General features: G+C 38.8%; 1 protein-coding gene across 1 annotated transcript in view; it reads left to right on the plus strand.

The window, feature by feature from the left end:
- OSBPL6 (oxysterol binding protein like 6) overlaps positions 1-25692 on the plus strand; it is an 82925-nt gene that overhangs the window by 43077 nt on the left and 14156 nt on the right. The window contains exons 10-14 of the mRNA XM_090281151.1: positions 2786-2860; positions 8165-8330; positions 11076-11209; positions 15601-15708; positions 17785-17922. Of these exons, the coding sequence (XP_090137277.1) occupies positions 2786-2860; positions 8165-8330; positions 11076-11209; positions 15601-15708; positions 17785-17922 (621 nt within the window). The remainder of the gene's footprint in view (positions 1-2785; positions 2861-8164; positions 8331-11075; positions 11210-15600; positions 15709-17784; positions 17923-25692) is intronic.

The following is a 25692-nucleotide window of genomic DNA, read 5'->3' on the forward strand; positions in this document are numbered from 1 at the left end:
CATTGGAAAAGGCTAGTATTACATGAACACATATATACATTTGCAATTAGATATTATTTCAGTCTTGTTTTTATAAGGTTTGCCATTGAAGAGATTCCCATTCACAGCTGTTGTCTCGAATTGATTGGTTCTTAGGGAGCCTGGGTGCAATGCCCCTGGACACCTGCTGTGGCCGCCATAGTCCCCACATCGCTCAGTTTTTCTGAAGAAAATAGCCCACATAGTCAAGGCTATGCTTTTCAATGTGTGGAATGTTGATGAGGGGTTTTTTTTTGTTTTTTTTTTTTAAGTCATCAGAAGAAATTATTCAAAAAGCAGGAAAATACTCTTCATTCATATTCGTGCAACATTTTTGGGTGGCTTATTTGTTTTTAAGTTTTTTATTTCTGCTGTTTTGCTTTGTTTTTGTTTTGCCAAAAGAGTAACAAAATGGCCCTTGTTATTCTGGTTTAATTATTTTTGAGGGCAATTGAAATCAGCTCATGCACATACTCTTAGAAAACTTCAAATTTCAAAAGTAAAAGATTTAGTTGTACCTCCAAGACTTGGTGTTAGCAGTAAGCTATTAATCATTCCTAGAGAAACCCCAGGTCTGCATGGACTGACTGATAAAACTAAAGTTAGGGTAGGAGATGCTGCAGAATTTGGTACTATCCCTGGAACTTTTATACTCACCCAACCCAATAAGCCTCCCAGGACCCCTTACTCTGGGGAATCATAAAATCAGCCAGGAATAACTACAACCAATACAAATGCTATTACTTGTCAGGTAAAATTCCTGTTTTAAGTGTTTCTTGACCATGGGAACTCCATCTGATGGTCTCGTGTACTTGTTTTGAGTCCATAATCATCTCCACTACTTGAACCACTTTCTTTGATGGCCATTGTTGCAGCCAACCTGAGAGGCTTTGTAGTGAGTGGCTCGTTTTTCATCCCCACTATTGTTTGTAACTTTTAGTATACCAGCCATTTGTGAGTGAACCTGGAATGTCTGGTGGTGGTGGTGGTGGTGGTGGTTATTGTTACTGCTGTTGTTGTTATTGGTTGTTGTTGTTATTGGTGCTTTCACTGAATTTTGCATTCAGCCTTCTGTAGCAGTTTTCGTTTTGAAATAATTATAAAGCAGATCACTTAAAAAGTTGACCCTAGGAAAGTAAAAATGAAGCTGTTGTACTGGTTGTTGGATTGCTTATTCTTGTATAAGTTAGATTGTGCTATTGATTTAAATGGGAAGGCTATGGCCATGTTGCCACTAGAAGCCTTTGGGAAGCTAGCCTCAGGAATCCATTGTGTAACTCATTGAAGGCAACATTTGTCCTAGAAGGCTCTGTGGAGATTACCTTTTAGAAAAAGGACTTCCTGTCTTCCAAAATTCAAATTTTCTGATTCTAATAAAAATCTCAATATCATTATTGTTCAGTAACAGTTGGGCTGTATGTTAAAGGTGGTAGAGGAAGGCAAGACCAGAATGATTTTTGAAGAGAGTGTTGCTGACAGCATGGATTAAATACTAGATCCCAAGTTGTTGGAGAGAATGAGGACTAATAGCAGTGTGGAGTAGCAGATAAATGATCTGATGCTATTCATTGTAGCTGTCCTAGATCTCTCAAATGCTCAAATTACCCTGTAGGCTCAAAATAAGTGCTTTTTTACTACATTAAATATACAGGGATTTTGTATAGAAAAAAATTTTGGGTGGAAAGCAGGTGATGTATGTATGTGTGCGTATAATAAACATATGTACATGCACAGAAGATTTAAGAAGATGCAAGAGAAATGTGACTGTAATTTGGCAAATATAAAGAGAATTAGAGATAATAAGAATTTAAAATATTTTTCCTTTGTTCTAAAAAGACTAAAGCAGTCTTGCTTTTTTTCTCTCTCTGGTCTGTTTGGTGACTCTTAAGTACATCTCAGTTAATTGGAATTGAAATTATTGCTCACAACCTTGAAGAGTCGGGATCTCTCAAATGGAGACAGAATTGCCTGGTTAGAAGGAAATGCCATAATTCTTTAATACTATCCACTGAAGAGAAAAGAAACAAAGCAAGCAAGCTCAGGAATTCCTCTACTGATTTATGTATAGGTGCACATCACTGAATGAAACCTATGTTTTCAGGTTTCATAGTTGATTTTTGTAGGATTTTTGCTTATGCTACAAGATCCTCTTGGAAAATTCTTCAACATGAAAACCCCCACACCATCCCTAATGTTGAACCCCAGAGAGCTTCAGAGGAAGGGAATAAATGGGGAGTTAAAGATTCCTGCTATCCCTTTCCCTTACTTTTTACCCCCATCAAGAAAAAAAAGTTCTGCCTGGCCATCAGGAAGCTCTTATGAAGACCTGTTCATTTTAATGTTTGCGCATTTTTAATTTAGTTATTTTTTCCTGAACTTACTTTTTTATTTGCTTCCATTTATTGAGTGCCTTTTGACTTCATATAACATGACATTACATGAATCAAACAGTATGCAAATGTATTTTTTACCATGAAATCCGAAGTTATTCATCAGTTCATACCTTTCCATCCCCTTTTGGGGTGGGAGTTTTTTAGCAAATAGACATATGTGTTTGGGTGTTCTGCAATGAGAAGAATGAACTTTTCTCACTGCCTGAATGCCCCTTAGCGCTCTTTTCAATGCTAAGATTTAGGAACAGTCAACCTCAGTTAAAAACTCTCCCTCTCCCTTGTCTGATTATCTCTCGTCCTCCCATATCCTGCCCTCTCTCTGCCTCATCCCGTGTTTTTTCCCCCCTCCCTCCTCTTCTCTCATTCACTGTCAGGAAGGGCCATCTGTGAAGGGCCAGTTCAGCACAGCTCGGCGCCGGCAGAGGCTAGCGGCAGCAGTGGCTACAACAGTGAGTGGATTTCAATCTCAAGCAGACGTTTAATAACAATGAGAAACCGTGTACGAGTGTCAGCCCCCCGTTGCAGTGGTGACACTTGTGTGTGACAGTGTCAACTGTGGCCCACTCCTGGGCTGGCATAGCTTTCGCATGTTTTCTGGCTGCCTTTGCATGGCAGGAGTTGACACAGATATTGGTGTTTGCAATGGAAAACTATTACATAATCCAGTTCTCTACTTGTGCTGTCAGTGTAAGAAATAATTTCAATTCAAGGTTGCGAAACTGAGCACAGCTCCTTGTGGTGTGAGATTTCCTTAAATAATGTTGTTTTTTGTTTGTTTTGTTTGTTTGTTTGCCATACTGATATTGGAACCTTTGCTAACTGATTTCTGTTTTTCTAAGAAAAGTCATGTTACTACAGACATAAATTGTGCTTTTTTTTTGTAGCAATGTGACTATTTGAACAAGATGTGAGAATAAAGAAATGGGAGGGTAAGAAAAAGTGAATTTTGATGTCATCTCTAAATGGCTACACAGGTTACACTTAGCAAGGGAAAACTGTTTTTGGGGTGAATATTGAGCTGAAAATCAGAAAATATAATGTGGAAAGCAGAAAAGCCAGAAAGTTAAATGATGTTGAATCCATATCTAAAGGTTTCTTTGGGTTTTCTTTTAAAGAGAAAATAGAATGGATATTAGGAGGGCAGAGGAAGTAGTGAGACAGATGAGGCATATAGCAAATTTTAAATCGAGTAGGTGTTTAGAATAGTGAACTGTCCATATGGAACATAAAATAGAACATGTAAATACAAGAACCCTTTGCTGGATAAAAGTAAACCATAATATTTGTTTAATTATGACATCCTATCAACTTTTTAAAATAGAGTACTGAGTTCCCAGCAATTGTGGATGTTAGTTTTTTTATTATTAGATAAAATTTCTTGGATTAATAATAGTTTTACTTTTGCTAGTGGTAGAGTATATTTTAAGAGTAGAATTGCTGAAAAATATGAAAAGGTTTTGGCTGTATTATAAGAGAATGGATACTGGTACGAGAACTGGTTTTGTACTTGTGATTGGCCACTGACGATAGATTTTATCTAGATGCTTAGCTGGATTGAGAAAAAAAATTGCTTTTGATTATGTAATGAACCAGTGACTTGGAATTTATTAAGGAACTGACTCTTAAACTCTCATTTTCTGAATATTAGAACAAACAAATTATTGAAATAGATGTCATGGTTAACGTGTATCTTATGCATCGAATGAAGATGAATAAAATATTTGACACCTACATGCTAGCAGATTCTAAAAATAGGTATAACGGTTAAATAATTCTTAAATGTAATCTTTCCTTTATAAAACTAAGAAATCAAGTGATTATTAGTGAACAATATCTCAGTGTGGAAAGGCAAATATTAATAATGTTTCCTTAAATAATGTACTTCTAAGATGGCATATAGGGAAATGAATATATCCACTGTGCTCATTTTTTAACTGCAGATACATATAGTAAATATAATAAAACTGGGATTCGAACTTATTTGCATCAAATGGGTTTATATTTTAAAAAATTGAAGATAGAAGAGAAAAAACTTTTAAAAGAGGAAAGTATTAATGCCAGCTCCCAGGGTAGCTGTGACCATAGAAGTTAAGAATAACTTAGATACATCTAATGAGAAAAGTTACTGGCAGCATTTAGCAATGAATTCAAGAATAACATGGGGGCAAAGTTACTCTAAACCCTCTAGGATTTATAACTTGAACTGCACACCAGAGCACAGCAACCCACAGCTGGCTCCCTCGGCCCCCTCACCCATTTCTTTAGTCACAGTGGTTCTCCTTAATTCCCAGTCCTGCCTCTTCCCAACACTAAAGTTACACACCTTTGAGCCCATCCTATCCTGCTAATACCTTTTATCTAGAATTCTTCCAAATGACTCCTAGTTCCTCGTTTTCCTTGCCCACTTGGGTGTCTGGGGCAGCTGAGACCGGCTTCCAAAGAAAAGTGCATCCAAGGAGAATGTTTCAGAGATTTATTCTTGTTGATCCTTAGCATTAACACCCAGCGGTCCACTTACAACATCAGCCAGACCCAACAGAATAGGAGGCAGAAAAAGAGAAACACTGGCCCCTCAGCATGGAGGGACCCTGAGAGTCCCGACGCAATGGGCACTCTCCACAAGGACCCCTGTACACATGATGCAGAATTACAGCCACAGACCTTTCACACTGGCTCCATGAGTCATCTACACTCAGCCCTGCTAGTGTGTCTTCTCTTTTTTGATCACGCTTACCATTGCTAAATTTCAGTGCCAGTACCTCCACTGTCAATGCATTTGTCTTTTAACTTCTTTATAGACAGGTGTTAAGAGCATCTCCTGCTCAGACTGGTGTGGCTTAGTTAGGTAGAGTACCATCCCATATGCCAAAAGGTTATGGGTTCGATTCCTGATCAAGGTACGTACCTAGGTTGCATGTTTTGTCCCCAGTTGGGTCAAAGATGGATAAGAAGCAACCGATCAATGTTTCCCTTTCACATTGATGCTTCTCTCCCCCTCCTTTGCCCTCTCTCTAAAATCTATAAGTATGTCCTCGGGTGAGGTTTAAAAAATAAAAAAGACCATCGCCTAACATCCCCATTCCAAACTGTAGTTATTGGTACCAGAATGTTCCAGGATCAGGCTTCCTCCCTGTCACAGGGTTTCAAGGAAGCCTTGGGTATGACCAAGGTATAAAGGCCAACCCAGGGTTGAGGGTTCTCAGTACAAACACTGAGAGCTGTAGACAGCTCCCATTCCAACCATCACTGACAGAGAACCTAGTTACCACTTAAATTGTTTAATCCCGTAACAACCAGATTGATGAATAAAAGCTAAATCCCCAGACTGAAGAGATATCCAGTTAGAGTTAGGTTAATATATCTCACTTTGTATTCTCAATTTCATTTCATGAATTCTTTAAAATGGCCCATTCCATATATATCTTTTAACAAAAAAAGATATCAGTATAAACATTTTCAGTAAGAAGCGTATAAAAATTAGTTTTCAGTATCCCAGGGGCCTGATTGCAATTTGAATAGAGCATTCCAAGTTTCCTTCCCTGTGGGTTATATACAAATCCACTTTTACTAGTTTAATTGCCAATTTAAACTTCTTTTATGTTCAAAATATAAATTCGTAACTTACGTTTTTCTTCTGAGCATCTGATTCCAAATTTTAATAGAGAGGCCATTATCTCAGGGACAAGTCTGGCCCTTCCTGGACCCTCTGCGCCCCCAGTGCACCATGGCCTCCCATCGCAGCCTCTCCCCCAGCTCTCACAGCCACCTCCCTGCCACCGAGGGGAGAGACCCCTCTCCAAGGCCCCCATCACCAAACACCCACATTCCTTTTTCTTAATGCTCTTCTAGTTCTTTGTATCGGGAAACCATATCCTTAAATCTGAACCTTCCTGACCTACGCATTTCCTCAAGTTACAGTCTCTCCCTGTGACCCCCAAATCTCCACCACCCTCTATGGATTTTCTGCATCCCTCCTAGAGGGCTAAGGGCTGGCTGCTCTTTCTGGATTTAGGACCACCACAGTTAAGGTCAGAAATTTTCTTTTTCTACCTTTAAACATTCTTCCATATGAATCCCATTGCTTTATAAGCATCCCCAAGAGACTTCGGTCATTGTTCTCACAAAGTTACCTGGACAGGATTCCAGCAAAGTATTAAACTCAAGGACTCTATTTTCTCAAATGGCTTATCTTCCTCTGTGTCTGTGTGTGCCTTTTCTGTGGACAGCCAGAAATTCTGAGCGTGGTGAGATAAATGAGCTGTTGACATCTCCCAGCCCAGGTAGCCAAGGTCTCCATGGAGGACAATATAGAGTTACTTTCATAATTCCAGATACCAGATGATTCGGATCACATACACTAAGAGTAGCTGAATTTGGGGGGAAAGCTTCATGCTCACTTCCTTCCCCAGGAAATGAAGCCTTGGGTGTCTTTTGAGATATATGACTCCCTGCCCTGGCAAAGTGCCATTCAGAGGGACCCTTACCCAGATCGAACCACAGCTTGGGTCAGATTTTTTTTTATTCTCTCCGGCTACTCTGTGTAGCCTCTGTATCAGCCATGCATGGGCACTAATTTATATTCATTCATTCTCTCTCTTTCTCTTTCTCTCTCTTTCTCTCTCTCTCTCTCTCTCTCTCTCTCGCTCGCTCTCCTGTCAGGAAGTTGAAAGCAAATTAAAAAAAAAAAAAAAGTGAAAAAAAAAATGTGGTTCTGACATACATATATACACCAGACAATATATTGGTCGCTTTCTCCTACAGCATATTTCCTGTTAGCTAGAGGATGTGAATTATGCTCTAATTTATATAAAATTCAGCTCGCAAAGGAGTCTAAGAGTCTGATTCTTGAAGATAATTGAATGAACATCTGTGCAGTAAGAATTAGGGGAGGTTATTGGTAATCTGATTTACAAAAGGAATTGATATTCTCATTTTCCAAGAATGTTTGGCCGACAGCATTTGTAATGGTCAGGTAGAATGTTCTAAAAGGAAAGGGCAAGGTATTTTACCTCCACTCATCACAAGCCTAGCCCAGATCCTGCCTGGGCAGTGAAGCATCTCTAGCCATTTGGAAAAATCTATAGTAATATGACTTTTTTTACTTAATGCTTTTCCATATTGGTCATTTAATAAGCCATGTTCATAATATGTAACAATTGTGTGTAATATACAAAGGTAAATTATAGTAATTTATATAATATGTATTTCATTCACAAGTTTATTTTGATAAATCAATTTCAAATTTAAGCCACATATTTACTATTAAATTTATTTATGTTTTATCTCATGTCTATGTAGCAAATGACTTTTCCTGTGTATTTGCCTCTTGAGTTTTTACATGTTCGGTAAGCTCGGAACAACGTGAGCATAGAAAGCCCTCTGACAGGAGCACCCAGAATTTGTAAGAGGACAGCCACATCACAGTCTAGTGTTTTCTGCCAGTAATTCTTTTAGATACAACTGTGGGCTCAGAGCTAAAGCTTATCTGGGGGGTTGCCTCTTCCCTCTGTCATTCTGTGGTCATCTCACCCTGTACTGGTGACAAGCCAGTGAGTCAGTAGCAGCCCCAAATCCACCAGGGGAAATGAGACCAATTCCCACCCCAACCACCTGCAAAATAAATGCGTACTGACTGTCTCCGAGTGTCATCAGAGGGGAACGTATTATCTTGAATAAAGGAAGAAATTTTTCTATGTAAGAGAATGTGGCACAGGGCACTGTTGCTTGTTAATAATTTGTACCTTTCCTTCCAGGTTCCTTTCAGTGCTACCATGTCCCCGGTTCGCTTGCATTCCTCCAACCCCAACCTTTGTGCAGACATTGAATTTCAGACACCCCCTAGCCACCTCGCTGACCCTCTGGAAAGTTCGACAGATTATACAAAACTTCAAGAAGAATTTTGTCTAATCGCACAGAAAGGTAACAACACGTGTGCCCTTGTGAGAAGCACTCTTCTTTGGTGAGAGATTGCCAGTTACTCTTTCATCCTTGTCTAGGGTGGTCATGGAAAAAGATGGAAGAGTTCATGTACTGGTTGGAGTTCCATATACAGAATGCAGTAGGATAAATAAGGTGCCTGCTTCTTGGGACAACACACATCATGGGTTCACTGTTTTGACTGAATAAAAAAAAGTGTCATTGTGGGGAGGGGGTAGGAAGAAGAAAAACCAAAAGAGTTATCCCAAGCAGGCCAACCAACACCACTATTCAACTTTATTTTCCAGTGTCTTATAGTTATCATTTAATACATAATTGTGCATTATCCTTAGCAAGGAAAAGAAAAAACAAATGGCCTTTGAGTCTTTTTTTTTTTTTTATTAAACAACTCTCACTGGTTTTACTTCACAGTTTGTGGGTCAGGAATGCAGGCAGGGCTGTGCTAAGTGGTTCCATGCCTCCTGGCTTTGACTGAGCTCACTCAGTGCTCTTCCACGGAGGCTGGGCTGAAAGGCCCGAGGGGCTTCATCCACGTGCTCAGCGCGTCGACTGCACGGATGGAAGGCTGCACACAGCTGTGACCCTCTCCCTCCTCATGGCAGCTCAGGCTCCCGCAAATGCAGTGGACTGGAATGGAAGCTGCTAGGCCTGTTCAAGGCCAGCTACTCCATGTGGTCAGAGGTTCACAAACCAGTACAGATTTGAGGGGAGGAGAAATGAACCCCACCTTGGAGTCTCTTTTTAATGTTAAAATTCAATAAGTCATGTTGCATAAGTTCAGTTTTTGTCATCAGCCACAGCGAGTAGGATATAATAAATAAAAGGCAGGATAGTAGAGTATAGGTAGACAGATCCTGTGTATGTTTACCAAGAAGAACCTTAGTTTCCCCAGATTACTCCTCCCCTTTAAATAAATATTAATTCCAGCCTCTGAAGTTCATTTTTGAGTTAAGTTAGTACCTTAAAAGACATTGTTTGTTTGTTTTTTTCAATGCGTACTCTCTTTAAGAAAGATATACATTATGTTGTTTTCGGTCACTATCACTAACACCTTACTGTGAATTAATCACATTTATGTTCCTGGGCTGCTGGTAATAGGTTATAAAATATTCTTAAAAATGTGTGTTAAATGGACCATCTCAGCTCCCGCCCCCACTCCCCACCCCCAACACTCAAGAGCCTGGTGGCTCAAGGAAACAAGGGGAGCACACTCAGGGCGCCTCTGGGAGTTTTGATGTCAACAAAAATTTATACTCTCCAACTATCAGCCCAGATGTACTGTCAGATATTTGTTTTATTTCATAATACTAAAACAATCAAGCTGAATCATATCCCCCCCCCTTTTTTTTTTCTATAGATTTCTCAGTTGAGATTCCAGAAGGCCAACTCTCTTTCACTGGCTGTTTTACTTCTAGTACACTTTTATTACACTTCTTAGCTGGTTGCTAATTAAGTCATTAGACTAGAGCATTGTTACTTTGTTTATCTAATGGCATAGGTTTACAGCCAATGAAGCCAGTAACGTTTACTCATTTGCAGGGAGGGTGGGTAGAAGCAGGTAGAATGAGCCGGGGAACTTGAGCTTTAAGTACCATGTAGCTGCTGCCGGGTGATGACTACATTTGAAGGTAGCCCCAGGAAAGCTTTGGGCTTTTGGTTGTAATCCTGAGGCTTTCAGGAAATCCAAGTTTCAACAGAATTTTAAAGCCTCTGTTGAAACAACGTATTTTCTTTTCAAATTATGCTAACAAAAAAAGAACTTTTCTTCAACTGTTGAGTGAACTCTTTAGAAAGTATTATGGATTTTGAAATGACTGAGAGTCCACTTTTAGAGCTGCCAGTGGGATTAAAGTATTACAGCTATCAAGTTATGACCTCTAAATTGATGATGGAGAGAATGTAGCACATAAATCAATAGATTGGGAGTCCCACGTGATCCTGCCACTCTTAATTCAGGACACTGTTTTATGCTAAAATGTTCCACTTCTTTTAAAAATAACCTTTCTCAAATAAGGAAATTGTTCTTTTTCAGAAGAGCTTGCATATAACAGAAATTCTGTTATTGTAAAGATAGGAATTGGAAATTCAACCTCTTGTAATTTAAAATGTAACACTGCCTCAGGTTATACCAATGTATGCTGTTAATATGTAGGAACTGGGAAGGGAGCACTTCTGACATCAAGATAGTCCTGGCTAAGAAAGCAACACAAGTACTGTTCTTCCAACCAAATCAGTTCCTAATTCATTCACAGAGACACGGAGAACAGCAAGAACTTCCCAGACCAGCTGCCTGTTTTATGTTGGCAGGACTCATAAAATGATCTTTTTTGGATGCATGCTTTTGGGAAATAATTTTTGGATACTTGTACATGATCTGCATGTGTCTTTATGGTACACAGAACTGCACAAATGTTCTCATCAACCATAATAGAGTAAAACTTGGTTCCTTTTTCTTCTAGGAATTATGGATTAATTTATAAATATTGGCATTTAGAATTGATATGCTGTTTCCAAGTCTTTGTTGGCTTGTCTGCTTTGAAATGCTAAAACTTTCACCCCAATTAATTACCATTACCATATTTGTTTTGTGTATAGATATTATGATGGATGAGATACAGTCTTTCCAGAAAATGTCTATGCATAAGTTCAAGTGCTAAAACGTTTATAATTTTGGATGTTATTTCTGGACCCATTTGATCTTTGTTTCTTACTTTTCAACCCACGCAGTGCATTCTCTTTTGAAGTCTGCATTTAATAGCATAGCTATAGAGAAAGAGAAGCTTAAGCAGATGGTTTCTGAGCAGGATCACAATAAAGGCCACAGCACGCAGATGGCACGGCTCCGACAGTCACTGTCTCAGGTAAACGAGAATGTGTTTCTCACTCCTAACACATTTCCAACCAAATGCAGTACAAGGTGGGGGTGGAGGCAGTCGGTCATGAGGGTGGCAAAATCATCTGTATGTCTCCCAAGACATTGAGTGTCAATATTAAATGTCATTACTTTTCTTCCATAAAATGTGAAGGTAAGGGAAAAACTTGCTTGCAAATATATACTTATTTTGGCTGATTGAATACTTTTAATGTCTCTCCATGGTCATTTATAGGACAGTCCCTGATTTTAAAATAAAAGAATCATGCATTTACACATAGTTTACTCTTCTAAAATATGGTCAGGAATATATTCAACCCAGTGTTAGAACAAAATCTACTAGGTTTTTCATACTTAACTATTTTTCCCACTTACAGTACATTTCAATCTGTTGAAAATTACTGACTATCATTGTCCTTTTTTTTTTTCTGATTTTCACTTTTAGGATTTTCTTCCTATTTAAGTTATGTTCCCTAAAGCTAGACTTTAATTTTTCAACATATATTATATATATAGTATATATTATTCAATATATATTCATTATATAATATTCAACATATATTTCTCTTATGAATATTAATTAAATCCCTATGTATATCGAAGTTGAAATTTCTGATAAAAATCTTTTAAAGCTATGCTTATGCTTTTCTACACTGAGTACTTGCCCTGAAATGAATATTTTCTTAAGTCCGTAAATGCACTTTTAAAAATTTCTTTGAGAATTCAATGTTGTTATGTGATTTTGTGTGAGAACTCAGTGTTTATATAAAATATTGTTCACTTCCTGGTGCCTTGGATCAGAGTGAAGGAGCAAGCAAACCCTGGGTAAGTGGTTTCCATGCGGATCAGCTCCTGCTTGAACACTTTCCCTCAGTCCCAAGAAATTGGATTTCAACTGTCTCGCCATGTTTTATGTACCTGAACTGTTGGCTTATTTTCTATGTGAAATTTCCTCTCTCTCTCTCTCTCTCTCTCAAAAAATCAATAAACATATCCTCTTGTGAGGATTAATAAAAGAAAAAATTATATTTTTGAAGAGTTTGCAACATAAAATAAATGTTTATGTGCAACGAATAAGTGGTAGACATAGCATGTAAGGTATGCACCTATTAAATAATATGAATAATGAATAGCAAAAAAAAAAAATACCACCCTATCAATGGTTAATTGATTGAGTAGTAAGGTATGAATTTTTAAAAATGTTTTCCTACTTTCTGCATTTTCCAAATATACTAGAATAGTATATATTTATTTTAATTTGGGGAAAAAAAAAGGTGATTTTAAAGAGATATCCAGGATCTGATTCTTGGTAGCTGTCTAACTTGGACAGTTTCCATACTCATTTTCTCCCTGCTTTTGAACCAGTTTGGCTTTTACCCAAAGGGTTTCTGATGATTCTATCTTATCCTGTGTTTTATATCCTTCTCCAGCCCTTGGGCTTCCCTTCATGTTGCCTTCCCAGAATCCACAGTTCCATTCAGTAAAATATATAATCCAAAATCTCACCCAGTCTAAGGCCCATTCTCACCACTTGTCTGCCTAGGTGGATGAATGGTAGTCCACAGCCAGAGAGATGGGGATTGGAGCAATTACTTCTGGTTTAGATCTTCAAAATGATAACTTCTCTTATAGATTGGGAAGGAATCGTGTGTTTCTTGGGTATATTAGAACTAAATGTGTATGCAGGACATGAGACATTGGGGAAATGGGCATACCATGTGGAGAGTCTTTAGTGCAGTCCAAGTTCACTAACAAAAGCAAGTAGTAAGCGTAAGTACAGAACCTGCCTGGCGAAGAATCTAGGCAGAGTTCCTGAGCCTTTGGTCCTATGTGCCACTAGTAGACCAACGTTATTGCTGACAAGTCACCATAGCTTTTCTTGCTCATTGGCTGATGTGGTGGCTGGTGATCTGCCTCCTTTTTCCTTGTTTCACCGTTGTTCAAGCTCCTTCGGTGCCTTCCATACATTGTTTCTGCCATTGTCTGGGCTCTTCTATGTTAATTATCACTAATAGCATCATTTCACTGAAAATACTTATATTCCTCAATGTTCCCAAGACTCCCACAATATCTTTACAGAGAAAATAGTTGAGTTGCAGGAAGGGAAATAATAAATGTGGTCCTGAGCACTCCCTGAGAGCTCTACACCGCAGAGCTCTTTGGTTGTAGCAGACTTCAGAAACAGTCCGTATGATCAAGGCAAAAGGAGGAGCCACCCGGGGACGGTGCACAGAAACGGGCTGTTGCATGCTCGGTTGTACGCTCACACTTGCCACCGTTGGGGTCGTCAGAGTTGGAAAAGCATTTACTTCCATGCATTTTTGTGCTGTGTAACAACTGTTTTCTACCACTGCATATATATTATTAATAAAATATTCCTCTTAAAATTTTAGCTCATTCCCTGTGGATATTAATGGTTAGAGGTTACCTTGCGTGCCTTCACATACACACCTGTAGGAATGCTCACATTCAGTGAATAGTGGACAAGATGAGAGTTTAAGTGTAAATTTAACTTTTTTTTTAATAATAAAAATAAAGATCCAGAGATTCATTATAAATGGCAAACCTGTGATTAATACCCCCACCCTGAGGAAAGTCATTACTTAACCTTGTCCTTTAGTTTTTTGGGTTTGTTTCAGTAACTCTGTTCCAGTGGCAACAGAGGGTGCAACCATTTTGGTGGGACCATTAGTTGAGGTTTGTACAAAATCCTGAGGTAGGTCAAACCTGTGATTCTGCAAATAAAACCATCACACAGCCTACCACAAGGCCTCCAACTTTCCAAGATAGCAAAATACACCAGGTTCCAATTATTTTAACAACTAAGACAACTTCCACTTCATACTATGAAAGTAGAAATAAGCAGATGTGTAGCAGCCGCAAAAGATAGGAATAATGCAGTATTTTTTAAAATTCCAAGTATCTGAGGTTTTGCTCCAAAATAAATGATCCTGAGCACTTTTGCAGAATATAAAGATATTAGGATTCCTCTTTTGAAGCATGTGGTTTATTTACTAAAACTAGACACATATTTTCTCCTATTTGCAAATGCAATGACTGTATCCACCTTTAATCCATCAACACTTGACTGCCCACCAGACCAAGTGCATTGCATTTCACACATATTTTACAAATTGATTCTAAAGACTTTATATAAAAGCCAAAGGCTGCAAGTGGACAGTTTTCTTCTCAGAAAGCGGAAGCTGGATTTAAGGAAGGGAGGAAAGACTATTCTTTGCTCCATGCTCAAGGACGATGCACTGCACCATGCAAGTGTGAAGCTAGCCACTGTCATTTGTCCTGGGTGTTTTAATTACGGTATGACATTTGTGTATGTATTGGTTTACTGTATTCACTGACTCTGCATGAAGAAAAGCAGAATGCCCATTCCCTGAGGCGGGTGTCCTGACATCTGCCATCTTCCACTCTCTGAAACATTCACTTGCATCTTCTCATTGCTGATTTTAATGAAAAGCAAGGGAACTGTCCAGCTTTTCACTGGGCCTTGTCCTTGAAACTTGATGTCACTCCAGTTAGCTACACCTCTTATGTATAAGGAACATGTCCCCATACATCAGTCTGATGCATGCACCTGTGTCCACAGGCCTCCTGTAGGGAGCCATGCTTGTGTAAAGCTGCTCTTGCTCTATGCTGTGCACACCTAACTAACTGTGTTCTAGCAGGTGGTGTTTTACTGGTGCTGAAAGCAACGAGATGCAGATAACTTGCTGTTAGATCCCTTTCTACGTTCTGGTCTTTATTACACTTGTCCATCTACACTGTGCAGTGAAGGCATCTTTTGGTCTGCACTTGAGTTAGTTCTGTGCACAGTCGTACATATAAAGTATATGCTCCTGGAAAATGAAAATACACCTGTTTTCTTTCACCAAACTAAAAAATAGTAATTCTATAAAATATAAAGCCAGTTCATTGTTCATTCTATTTCCATGTAATGTAAAAATAATTATCTGGCTTTGAAACAGCTTCCAAACTTTATGAACTGGAACAAAAAAAATTGAAAGGATTAATACTTTTTATCCCAGGGTGTAAAATGTAATGTATATGTGGTGGTAGATGGGGCTTGAATGTAATGGGCCTGACCTCAGAGAGAGAAAATTCTGTGAATCACTTTTATTAAGTCCGTGAACTCTTTCCACCCACTAACCTACTAAGTAGCAGGCTTATATTACAAAAAGTGAATAACCTTGATTCTGAGCCATTTACCTCCTTTTTACTAGTAGGATATGGCTTATGATGATTCCAAAAGTTACAACTAAGAACAACATAGTCTTTGTTGTCTAAAATGTACCTGTGTGCTTGTTCTGTTTTATGCTTGCTTATTAACTTGAAGTTACATGTGCGGTTTTTTGTTATTTTAAGGCACTCAACCAGAATGCTGAACTAAGGAGTCGGTTGAGCAGAATACATTCAGAATCTATTATTTGTGATCAGGTTGTCAGTGTAAATATTATTCCTAGCCCTGATGAGGTAAGACTAATTTTTGATAGATGTAGACTACTTATTTTGTAGCATCTAAGTCTACTGCATATTTTTGTTTATTTTTATACAGTTCCTTCACTGTTAATAAGATCCCCTGCATAAATATCTGTGTTGCTGACAGTTAAGTGTTCTTTGGAGTAAAGGGTGTACATGAGCTTGAAATCATTTCTTCTTGATGATCAAGGTCTATTTTTATCTATTCCTGTGTTCACCAGATGCCGCTGACTATTTAGTTTATGTATACTCCAGCTTATTAATTTTCTATATCTGTCTCAGTCTTCATTTGAAATGTTCGTAATAAAAAATGGCCCATAAAATGTTTTCTTCAAAAAAAATTTTTTAGCTGAGAAAATGCTAAATAAAAGTTTTCTTAAAGTTTGTTTTAGAAGTCCTATCTAAGGAGTCATCTGATCTTTCTAAGGTAATAATAGTGGTGCTGCTACTACTACTGATGGTGATAATAATTAATAGCTAACATGTGTCAGGTGAATGCTTATTATGTGCTAGATATTGTGCTAACCCCTTTACATGTGATTATCTCATTTGACACTCCCAATGGCCCTCTGAGGTAGGTGCTATTGTCATTCCATTTTTTAGAAGAAGTTTAGAAGAAATGGTAAAAGGATAGGAGGACATTCAATATTTGAGCTAAAGTTAAGTGTATAATTCATTTTATAGCCCTTTATAAAATTATCATTTTATCACCATGAGAATTAACACTTTTCAACAGTAATATTAGGGTTTTAAATAGAGTGATACACATAGCAAGCTGAGAGTTTTAACTAATACTAAGGTCATATTTGCACCAAAAATATGTTTTACTAGAAATCTACAGGTGCCACTGTGCTGCCATCTAACTGCTTAGAAATACCATCTAAGGCAGCTTCTCTGTGAGCTGAGTTGCCCAACATATGACCGTTCCCCTGCCTGGGTCCCATGATCTCCGATGACAGTAATGCACACTCAGCTGCCCAGAATCTAGAAGTATTTCTAAAACTTAGTCATTCAAATATCAGTTAACAGTCTCAGTCTGAATCTTCTTTCAACCTAAAATGTGTACTAGTATATATATATATATGTGTGTGTGTGTGTGTGTGTGTGTGTGTATTATATATAATATAATATAATATAATATAATATGTGTATGATAGTTCTCTCACATATCTTTCTTACTTAAACTTAAATAGCTTCCTGGAGACCTATATTTATCACTTGCTGAACAAAAAATAGAGTTTGAAATATGGTTTAATACTTTAGTCATATTACCCTGGCTAAAACTCATGGTCAAATTAAAAAATGACTTTTAGCTCTGGCTGGAGTAGCTCAGTAGATTGAGCACCAGGCTGTGAACCAAAGGGTCACTGGTTCGATTCCCAGTCAGGGCACATGCCTAGGTTGCGGGCCAAGTCCCCATTGAGGGTACATGAGAGGCAATCACACATTGATATTTCTCTCCCTCTCTTTCTCCCTCACTTCCTCTGTCTCTAAAAATGAATAAATAAAATCTTTTTTTAAAAAGAGAGAGCTCAATGAATGTTAAATGAAGAGAAAATACTCAGAAATTCAGGAGTCACCCTAGCACTACAAAAAAAAAAAAAAAATTATGTATTCTACCTCAAAAATTAGTCTTTTATATTGGTTTCTGAGAATATCTAGTCATTTCTACAAATACTTCTTGAGGTTTAGTATACTAGTTAGAATACAGCTAGTAATGACAGACCTAAGTATATGAGAATGAACTTGTATCCACAATCAATTCAGAGTATTGATAAGGACCCAGCTTGTTAATTCAACTTAATATTGATTAAGCATAGATTTAAAATCAGGTCATGATATCAGCACCTTTCTTTTAACTATGCCTTTTAGATTCTCCAGGCGTATTGGAAGGAAATTTATGCAGTTGTCATGACTGAGTTGCAAGTGAATGTTGCTTGTGGTCACAATTCTTTTAACATATGGTGTGAAATTCTCTAGAAATCTGGCTAGCACATCATGGTCTAATTTGAACAAATAGCTATTCTTTGCACCAATAATGATTACACCATATGCTTCTCTCTTCTGTAGGCTGGTGAACAAATCCATGTCAGTCTCCCTCTGTCACAGCAAGTCGCAAATGAGAGCCGCCTCTCCATGTCAGAGTCCGTCTCTGAGTTCTTTGATGCCCAAGAGGTACTCCTCTCTGCGAGCTCCTCAGAGAATGAGGTGAGCTTCCTTGATGTGTCACCCCAATTGCTTCTGACTGTGAGTTTGGTTTAAAGAAAGACTATGGCACTTTAAAAAAAATTTTTAACATCCTAGTCAAATAGCCAAATTGTAAAAAAAACCAAAAGCATGCAAACTGCATTGGTTCGCATTTACTGAACCCTTAGTACTTCTGAACATCAGCGGATGACTCTTAAATGTGATAAGTAATAGAAAAGAATCGAGCATTTATTCTGATTCTCCTGTATGATTTGTAGTTCAGGATAACAAAATAGTTGATGACAGAGTATTTTATAGAAAGAGATTAGCTGATAAATGTAGGAAGAATGAGAGAATTTGAAAATCATCATTCATGCTTGTACATGTGTGTGCACATATCAATGTGTCCATATTATATAATACACGTGTGTGGGTGTGGGTGTGGGGGTGTGGGTGTGTGTGTGATCTGTGCCAGAGACGTGAATTTGAGCTTCGAATGATAATGTCTAGCATACCTAGTTGGGTAATTACAGTTTTTGGAATTTGCCACTGGCTATTGTAAAAGCTTTACTGGATTACTTTTCATGCTCATGAGTCTTGGCAAGGTCTTGGAAACAAGGTATCTCCTGTTTAGTCAGGTTGCAAAAATGGATTCATGTAATGAAATTGAGTCAAGTAGGCTTTTTTTTTTTTTTAATAGGAGAAGCAGCCAAAAATTTTCCCACACAGTTGATTAGGAATTTTGTCGTTTGAGATTGCAAATCTGTGCTGCATTTTGACAAAATAGTTGCTAAATGTTATTTTTATATGCATAGAAAATAGGTTGGAAGGAAACATTCTGACAATTGGTAGTAGTTATATTTGGTTGTTTGGAATTATAAGTGATTTTAGAAACAGGAAGTAGAAAACAGAAAGAAATAACAAACACATATGTCGCTTTTATAATGCAGGGAAGGTAAAATAGAATTCCTGCATGGGGCACTAAATTTGTTACCACACCAAGTCACACACCTGACTCTCAAATCTCTAGTCATGCATGGACAGATTCAGACTCTCATTCACAAGCTGGAGTACTTGTTTAATTATTCATAATAATAATTGATGCTATCAGATAGACAAATTAATCATGCTTGCTGATGAGCATCTCTTTCCCTGTAGGCAAACCTGCATGGGAAGCCTAATTATAGTTAGGAGGTTGTTTGGTGAAAAAGGAAAGAATGGGAGCAGAAGTGAGTTGAGTAAACTTGAGGCCAGGAGGGCTAAGTTACAGTAGCATCATCCATTATCGGAATACTCTGCCATGCGGATGGGGTATTTGTGTCTGTGAGCCAGTCTCTGCACCCCGGAGACCACCATGCTGGGGACATGCTACTAGTACTTTCTTTTCTGACTCTTCCTTTTCTGAGCTCCCATTGCTGACCAGTCCTTCATCCTTCTTCAATCAGATTGCAGTCAAACTTGCCTCTACATGATCTAGGCTCCAACCCACCATGTGATGACTATAGCTTATCTCTTAGAATGCAACCTTATTTCTGTTTCCAAGTTCTGGGGCATACCCAGCTGGGAGTCCACCTGCCACTTGCCCCAGACACTGGCGATGCAGAAGTGAAGAGGGCGTGAAGCAGGTGACTGCGCAAGTCCAGGCATTGTGGTGTGGTGTTGCCTCCCCCAGGGGGAGAGTGAAGCTAATGGCAGTGGGAGCAACAGGGAAGTAGAGGGCAGAGGGGCGTGGAGATGATACGTTCACTCTGAGACGTTGTGAGTTTATCAGATTTCCCAGTGGTGTTATCGGGCCAGCCTATGGACATCCAAGTCTAAAGCTCAAGAGAGAGCAGGTCTGAAGAGAGAGCAAGAGTCAGTCCAGGATCTACATAACCAGATGTCTGAGAGACATTGTCACCTGGGTGCTCTACAGGACTTCTAATTCAGCATATCGAAAAACAGATGAGTCAATAAACCCGTTACACAAACACACACACAGCCAAGGAAAAATACAAATGTACCCATACTTCTCATATCGCTGATCTAAGTGCTCTTCTACCCTAGCATTCACATCGCATACCTGGATATTTCCCTTCACTCCTCTACCGGCTACGTGACCAGCCACACTGAGTTGCTCACCGGGGTCTATGACTTCACATACTCTCAGAGCCATACATTTTCCTACAGCTTCACTGCCACTACTCTGGTTCAACCCTCCAGCATCTCCCCACTTAGATTAATTACCCTATCAGTTTCCATAACTGGTTATCCTGCCTCCCTTCTAGCCCCCTCTAATCCATTTTCACTGGGCAGCATGACTAATCTTTCTAAAATGCAAATATGATCGTGTCCCTAGTCCCTTAGGATAACAATCTACACTCCTTAGCTGGGATACAAAGTCCCATCCACACAGATCTCTGCTCTCAGCGGCAACCTCTGTCCTTCCGGAGCCCCACAGAGGCCACACACATGATTCCTGGAGTTGTTGATTTGCCAAGTCCTTAAAACCACACTGGAAAAAACTAAACCCCACCTCTTCCCTGTGCCTGCATCTTACAGGTTTTTATAAAATAACTTTTTACTGAAAACTTCTCCCTTTATCACAGCACTCAGTCTTAAGTATTTGAAGAGACTAGACCAGGAGATAAACCCGTGACAGGCACCATGATGGTCTCAGAGTTGTCCCTCCCGTGGGCTAATACTGTGACTGAATCTCTAAGTTCCCTTGTGATAAGATCTCCCCAGACAGCTTCTCAAGTTTTCCCACCAGCAGATCTGGCAAGCCCACCTGCTAGCTTCCTTCCATGTGGGAATCCTGGCAGCAGCTACAGGGCAGGATCAAGCTGCGTATTCTCACAACAGCTGCACTTGACTCCCACCCTGGCTGAACATATCCCCCGGAGAGCCACGTGTTCAAATCTCTCGTTTCAGGCCTCTACTCAAAAGTCACCTTGAGAGAAGCCCATCCAGCTGCCCTAGCTGCAGTGTAGAGCCACCATTTCTTCCTCTACTCTGACCTTTCATATCCCTCTTCTTGCCTTATTTAATGTTTCCTTAATGCTTATCCCTGTCTAACAAAATGTATGTTTCAGATATATCACTTGTTTGTTGAGTGTCTCCCCTATTAGAATGTAAGTTTCATGAGGGAGGAGATTTCAACACTGTCTCCCCCACTAGAACAGCCTGGTCAGCCCAGAGCAGGTACTCAATAAGCATTTGCTAACTTAATGAAGAAAGGAATGCTTTGAGCACCCGAACACGTGGTGAATCTGAGAAGCATGTGACCATTAGCTGTCTTACACTGACATTTTCCATAACTGAGAGAAAAATGTATGTGCTATCTACCAAGGCATCTTGATTAATGAATGTCGGACTTCTTTAAAAAAAAAATGCTCGTCTTGATTCCAGAATAATCTACCCCTTGCCTCTGCTATTAGACTTATTTTTGCAATGCTACATGCCTGGTTGCATTTAGAAAAAAATATTTCCTGAATTCCTTTGTATGCCTAAGCCCTTAAAGGGAAATATTTGGCCCCAGGACTTCTTGACCATGGGGAAGAAAATGAATATATGTTTACTGTTTTATTATAATACTGAAAAGCTTTAACTTTATATATATTTATCAATGTGAGTGGACCAGACTGCCAACCTGAGCTACTGCTCACATATGCCATAACGTAGATCTTAGGACCAACTGTCATCGTAGAATTCTTTTACATTCTACATGGACCATTCTTCATGGATGTGGATATTGGACCATTTCTATGATCTAGTAGTTTGAGGGAGATTAGAAATTGAAGGGTAATCGATTCTTTATACCTTTTTGTAAGATAAGCATGTTTTCTTAAACATTCAAACAATAAACATGCATGCAGCATGAGTTTGGTTTAGACAGTCATTTTTCTCCTCTAACATCATTGTGTGCAGTTAGCCTTTTTTTTTCTTTCAGAGAAACCACGTGGAAGAGTTTCGTTTACTTTTTTTTAATCAGGTGTATGAAGGTGGATTTCATGAGCCTGATGGTTAAAGCTTCATCTCTGTTGCCGTCAATGGGAGCAGAGCTGAAGCCAGCAGCAGTGGGAAAACATGAATCAGAAAAAGACTTCATTCTCAATTTGCTATCTTTATAGGCTTGCTCAGTGTGCAGAAGCAGAACTGCTATTATCCATTTATGCATCATTTATGTCCATCACTCTGTTCTTCCTAAATGTATGCACTTTCCCCAACTCTAATTTTTAAAATACCAGCAGTAAATCCAGAAACCTTAAAGGCAAAGACATACTCTTTTTATTACATACAAATTTAAAACTTTTATATGGCCCCCCCCCAAAAAAAAAAAAGGCACAAATAATGTTAAAAAATACATTGCCAACTAATTAAAAAAATACAACCTATATGACAAACTGAAAAATGTGTCAGATATAAGAAAAATTAACAAAAGATGAAATTTAAACTTTAAAAAGAGATCTTTGATGTATGACAGGTAGACAGACACTAAAAACGTTGAGATGTGTACTGTTTACGTGGGTGGGGAGAGATGGATGCTCTCATATACTGCTGGTGTCAGGAGAGCAATTTGGCAACATGGACTAAAGCCTCGAAGTCACCCATTTACTTCTAGAAATAAATGTTAATAAAATTGCCAGGCGGAGTCACAAAAATGTATTTACAAGGATGTTCTTCCAAGTATTGGAAACAACTTAAAAGCTAGTTAAATTCCTTGTGTCATAACTATCTAGTGAAATATGTTGTCATTCCAAATAAAGACGCAGAGCTATATTTAAGAGAATATATTCACAGCACTATCAAATAATATGTTGACTGATCCTTTTTTCATATACCAATATATGTGTATTGGCATTTTGAAATTGGAGCTAATAACCACCAAATATTAAGGTATTTCTTGTAGTTGTTGGAATTATGGGTGATTTTCATATAATCTGTTTACCCTAATGTAATTTCTAATTTTTTACAATAAGAATGTTTTGTTTTTATGTGCAGAAAAATACAGCACTACTTCCATTTTGAAGAAAGTAAATAAGTAGCAATAGTTTTCCTGACTGCAGTGGTTTTTCCTGTTCCTCTGAATAGCTCTACCGTCCTCCTCTGTTTTCTTATCTGCTCCATTTCTAATTTCCCTGAATACATATATTGCCCCTTAACTTTTTTCTCCTGTAAAATTTGGTTTCATTTTAGTTTCATGTTTTTCTCATGTAGAGTGGCTCAATTCTTGATTTCTCCTTGTCCCCAAATCTTCCTCCGCCTACCCCAAATATCTGACATGTTTTATTCAAACGTGGCTCTCAGAGCATCATTATCTCCCGACCCTCATTGTGTCCTTGCTCATCTAGGCTGTCTATATTTCTTCCCCAGATCTATGCAGTATTCTACTATCAGGCCTCCTTAGGGAAAGCTGTCAAGTCTCTTCCTGAAACTAAGTATGACTCTATCATTCCCTTGCATTTAATAACTCATAAGACTATATGTGAACCCTTTGTGTTGACATGAAAAGCCCTTCACAGGTGGACCCTCTTGTTCTTCTCACCCTCTGTCCCAGCCACTCAACTTCTTCGCATTTCTAGAATATATGTTCCTCTCTTGGTCCTTGCCTTTACACGCTCTCCCTTCTTCCTGTGCTTCCCCCCTTCCAGCACCTGTTCCAACACCCACTTCAAATATTATTTCCCTTGGGCATCCTCTTCTGATTCCTCTAGGGAGAGTCAGAGGGCCACCTGTTCTGTACATTCTGTTTTTTAAAATATATTTTATTGATTATGCTATTACAGTTGTCCCAATTTCCTCCCTTTGCCCCCTTCTGCCTGGTACCCCCCATTCCCTCTAGCAATCCCCCGCTTATTTAATGTCCACGAGTCATGCATGTAAGCCCCCCCGCCCCCCCGCCCCTTAGTTCATGTCCATGGGTTATGCATATAAACTCTTTGGCTTCTCCATTTCCTAACTATTCTTAATGTCCAGTTATGCTTCTTAATCCCTGCACCATTTCCCCCATTTCCTCCCTTCCCCCTCCTAGCCAATAACCCTCCATGTGATCTCCATATCTATTATTCTGTTTCTATTCTGATAGTTTGCTTAGTTTGTGTTTTTAGATTCAGTTGTTGATAGTTGTGAATTTGCTGCCTTTTTAATGTTCATAGTTTTTATATTATTTTTCTTAAATAAGTCCCTTTAACATTTTATATAATAAAATGTTGGTGATGGTGAACTCCTTTAGCTTCACCTTGTCTGGGAAGCACTTTATCTGCACTTCCATTCTAAATTATAGTTTTACTGGGTAGAGTAATCTTGGCTGTAGGTCCTCATTTTTCATCACATTGAATACTTCTTGCCAGTCCCTTCTATCCTGCAAAGTTTCTTTTGAGAAATCAGCAGACAGTCTTGTGGGAACTCCTCTGTAAGTAACTCTTCTCTTGTTGCTTTTAAGATTCTCTCTTTATCCTTAACCTTTGGCATTTTAATTATGATGTGTCTTGGTGTAGTCCTCTTTGGGTCCATATTGTTTGGGACTCTCTGTGCTTTCTGGATTTCTATGTCTATTTCCTTCACTAAATTAGGGAAGTTTTATTTCATTACTTTTTCAAATAAATTTTCAATTTCTTGCTCTTCCTCTTCTCCTTCTGGCATCCCTATGATTCAGATGTCAGTACATTTGGAGATGTCCCAGAGGCTTCTTATGCTATCCTCTTTTTTTTTTTTTTTTTAACTTTTTTTTCTTCTTGCTGTTCTGGTTGAGCACTTTGAGTATTTCCTTATGTTCCAAATCATTGATTTGAATCCTGGTTTCATCCTTTCCACTGTTGGTTCCTGGTAGATTTTTATTTACTTCACTTAGTGTAACATCATTTCTCCTGGGTATTTTTTATTTTGTTACTGTACTCAATGAGTTCTTTGTGCATCCTGATCACCGGTGTTTTGAACTCTGCTTCTGATAGATAGGCTATCTCCATTTCATTTAGTTCTTTTTCTGTTTTTTTTTTTTTTTCCTGTTCTTTCATTTGGTCCATATTTCTTTGTCTCCTCAATTTGGCAGCCTCCCTGTGTTTGTTCCTGTGTACTAGATAGAGCTTCTTTGACTCCCTTAATAGTGTGACCTATTATAGAAAAGGCACCTATAAGTTATGTGGAGCCTTAGGTAATTGTCAAGGCGGGGCAACCCATCTTACTGCTTTGTGGCTCTGTGTGGAGGAAAGGCTCAGAGAAGGGACAGTACTGCTTACTGGCTTCTGGAGGTTTTCCCAGCACTTACCCTGTGTGACTGGTGCCCTTCCAGCTGTTGCCCTGGTGCTGAATCCCAGAGGAGGTCTGTCTGCATAAGTTTTAATTCTGTGTGGGCCCTTTAAGTGGAGTCTCCTGAAAATCCAGCAGTTTCTTCCACTGCCCCAACCACCACTGTTTTTTTCAGCCAGAAGTTTTGGGGATTTATAGTCTTAGTGCTGGAACTCTGGGCTGTATGGTCTGTGCTGGGGCTGGGATCCTTTGCTCCCAAGTTATCCCTCCCAGTTTTTATTCACCACATGTGAAAATGTGACTGCCCATTCTGCCACCGCCACCTCTCCACACTGCACTGTGTCTCCATACCTCACCACCTGTCTCCACATCTCCACTCCTCCTACCCGTCCGGATGAATGTGGCTTCTTTAAACCCTCAGTTGTCAGACTTCCATACAGCTTGATTTTTCTGACAGTTTTGGGTGTTATTTGTTTTACGGTCTAGTTGTAATTCTCTCTGTGGTTGTGTGAAGAGGCAAAGCATGTTTACCTATGACTCCATCTTGATCGGAAGTCCCTTTCT

This window comes from Furipterus horrens, unplaced genomic scaffold (genome assembly GCF_987537825.1).
Source record: "Furipterus horrens unplaced genomic scaffold, mFurHor1.1.pri manual_scaffold_1, whole genome shotgun sequence".
In the NCBI taxonomy this organism is placed as follows: Eukaryota; Metazoa; Chordata; class Mammalia; order Chiroptera; family Furipteridae; genus Furipterus; species Furipterus horrens.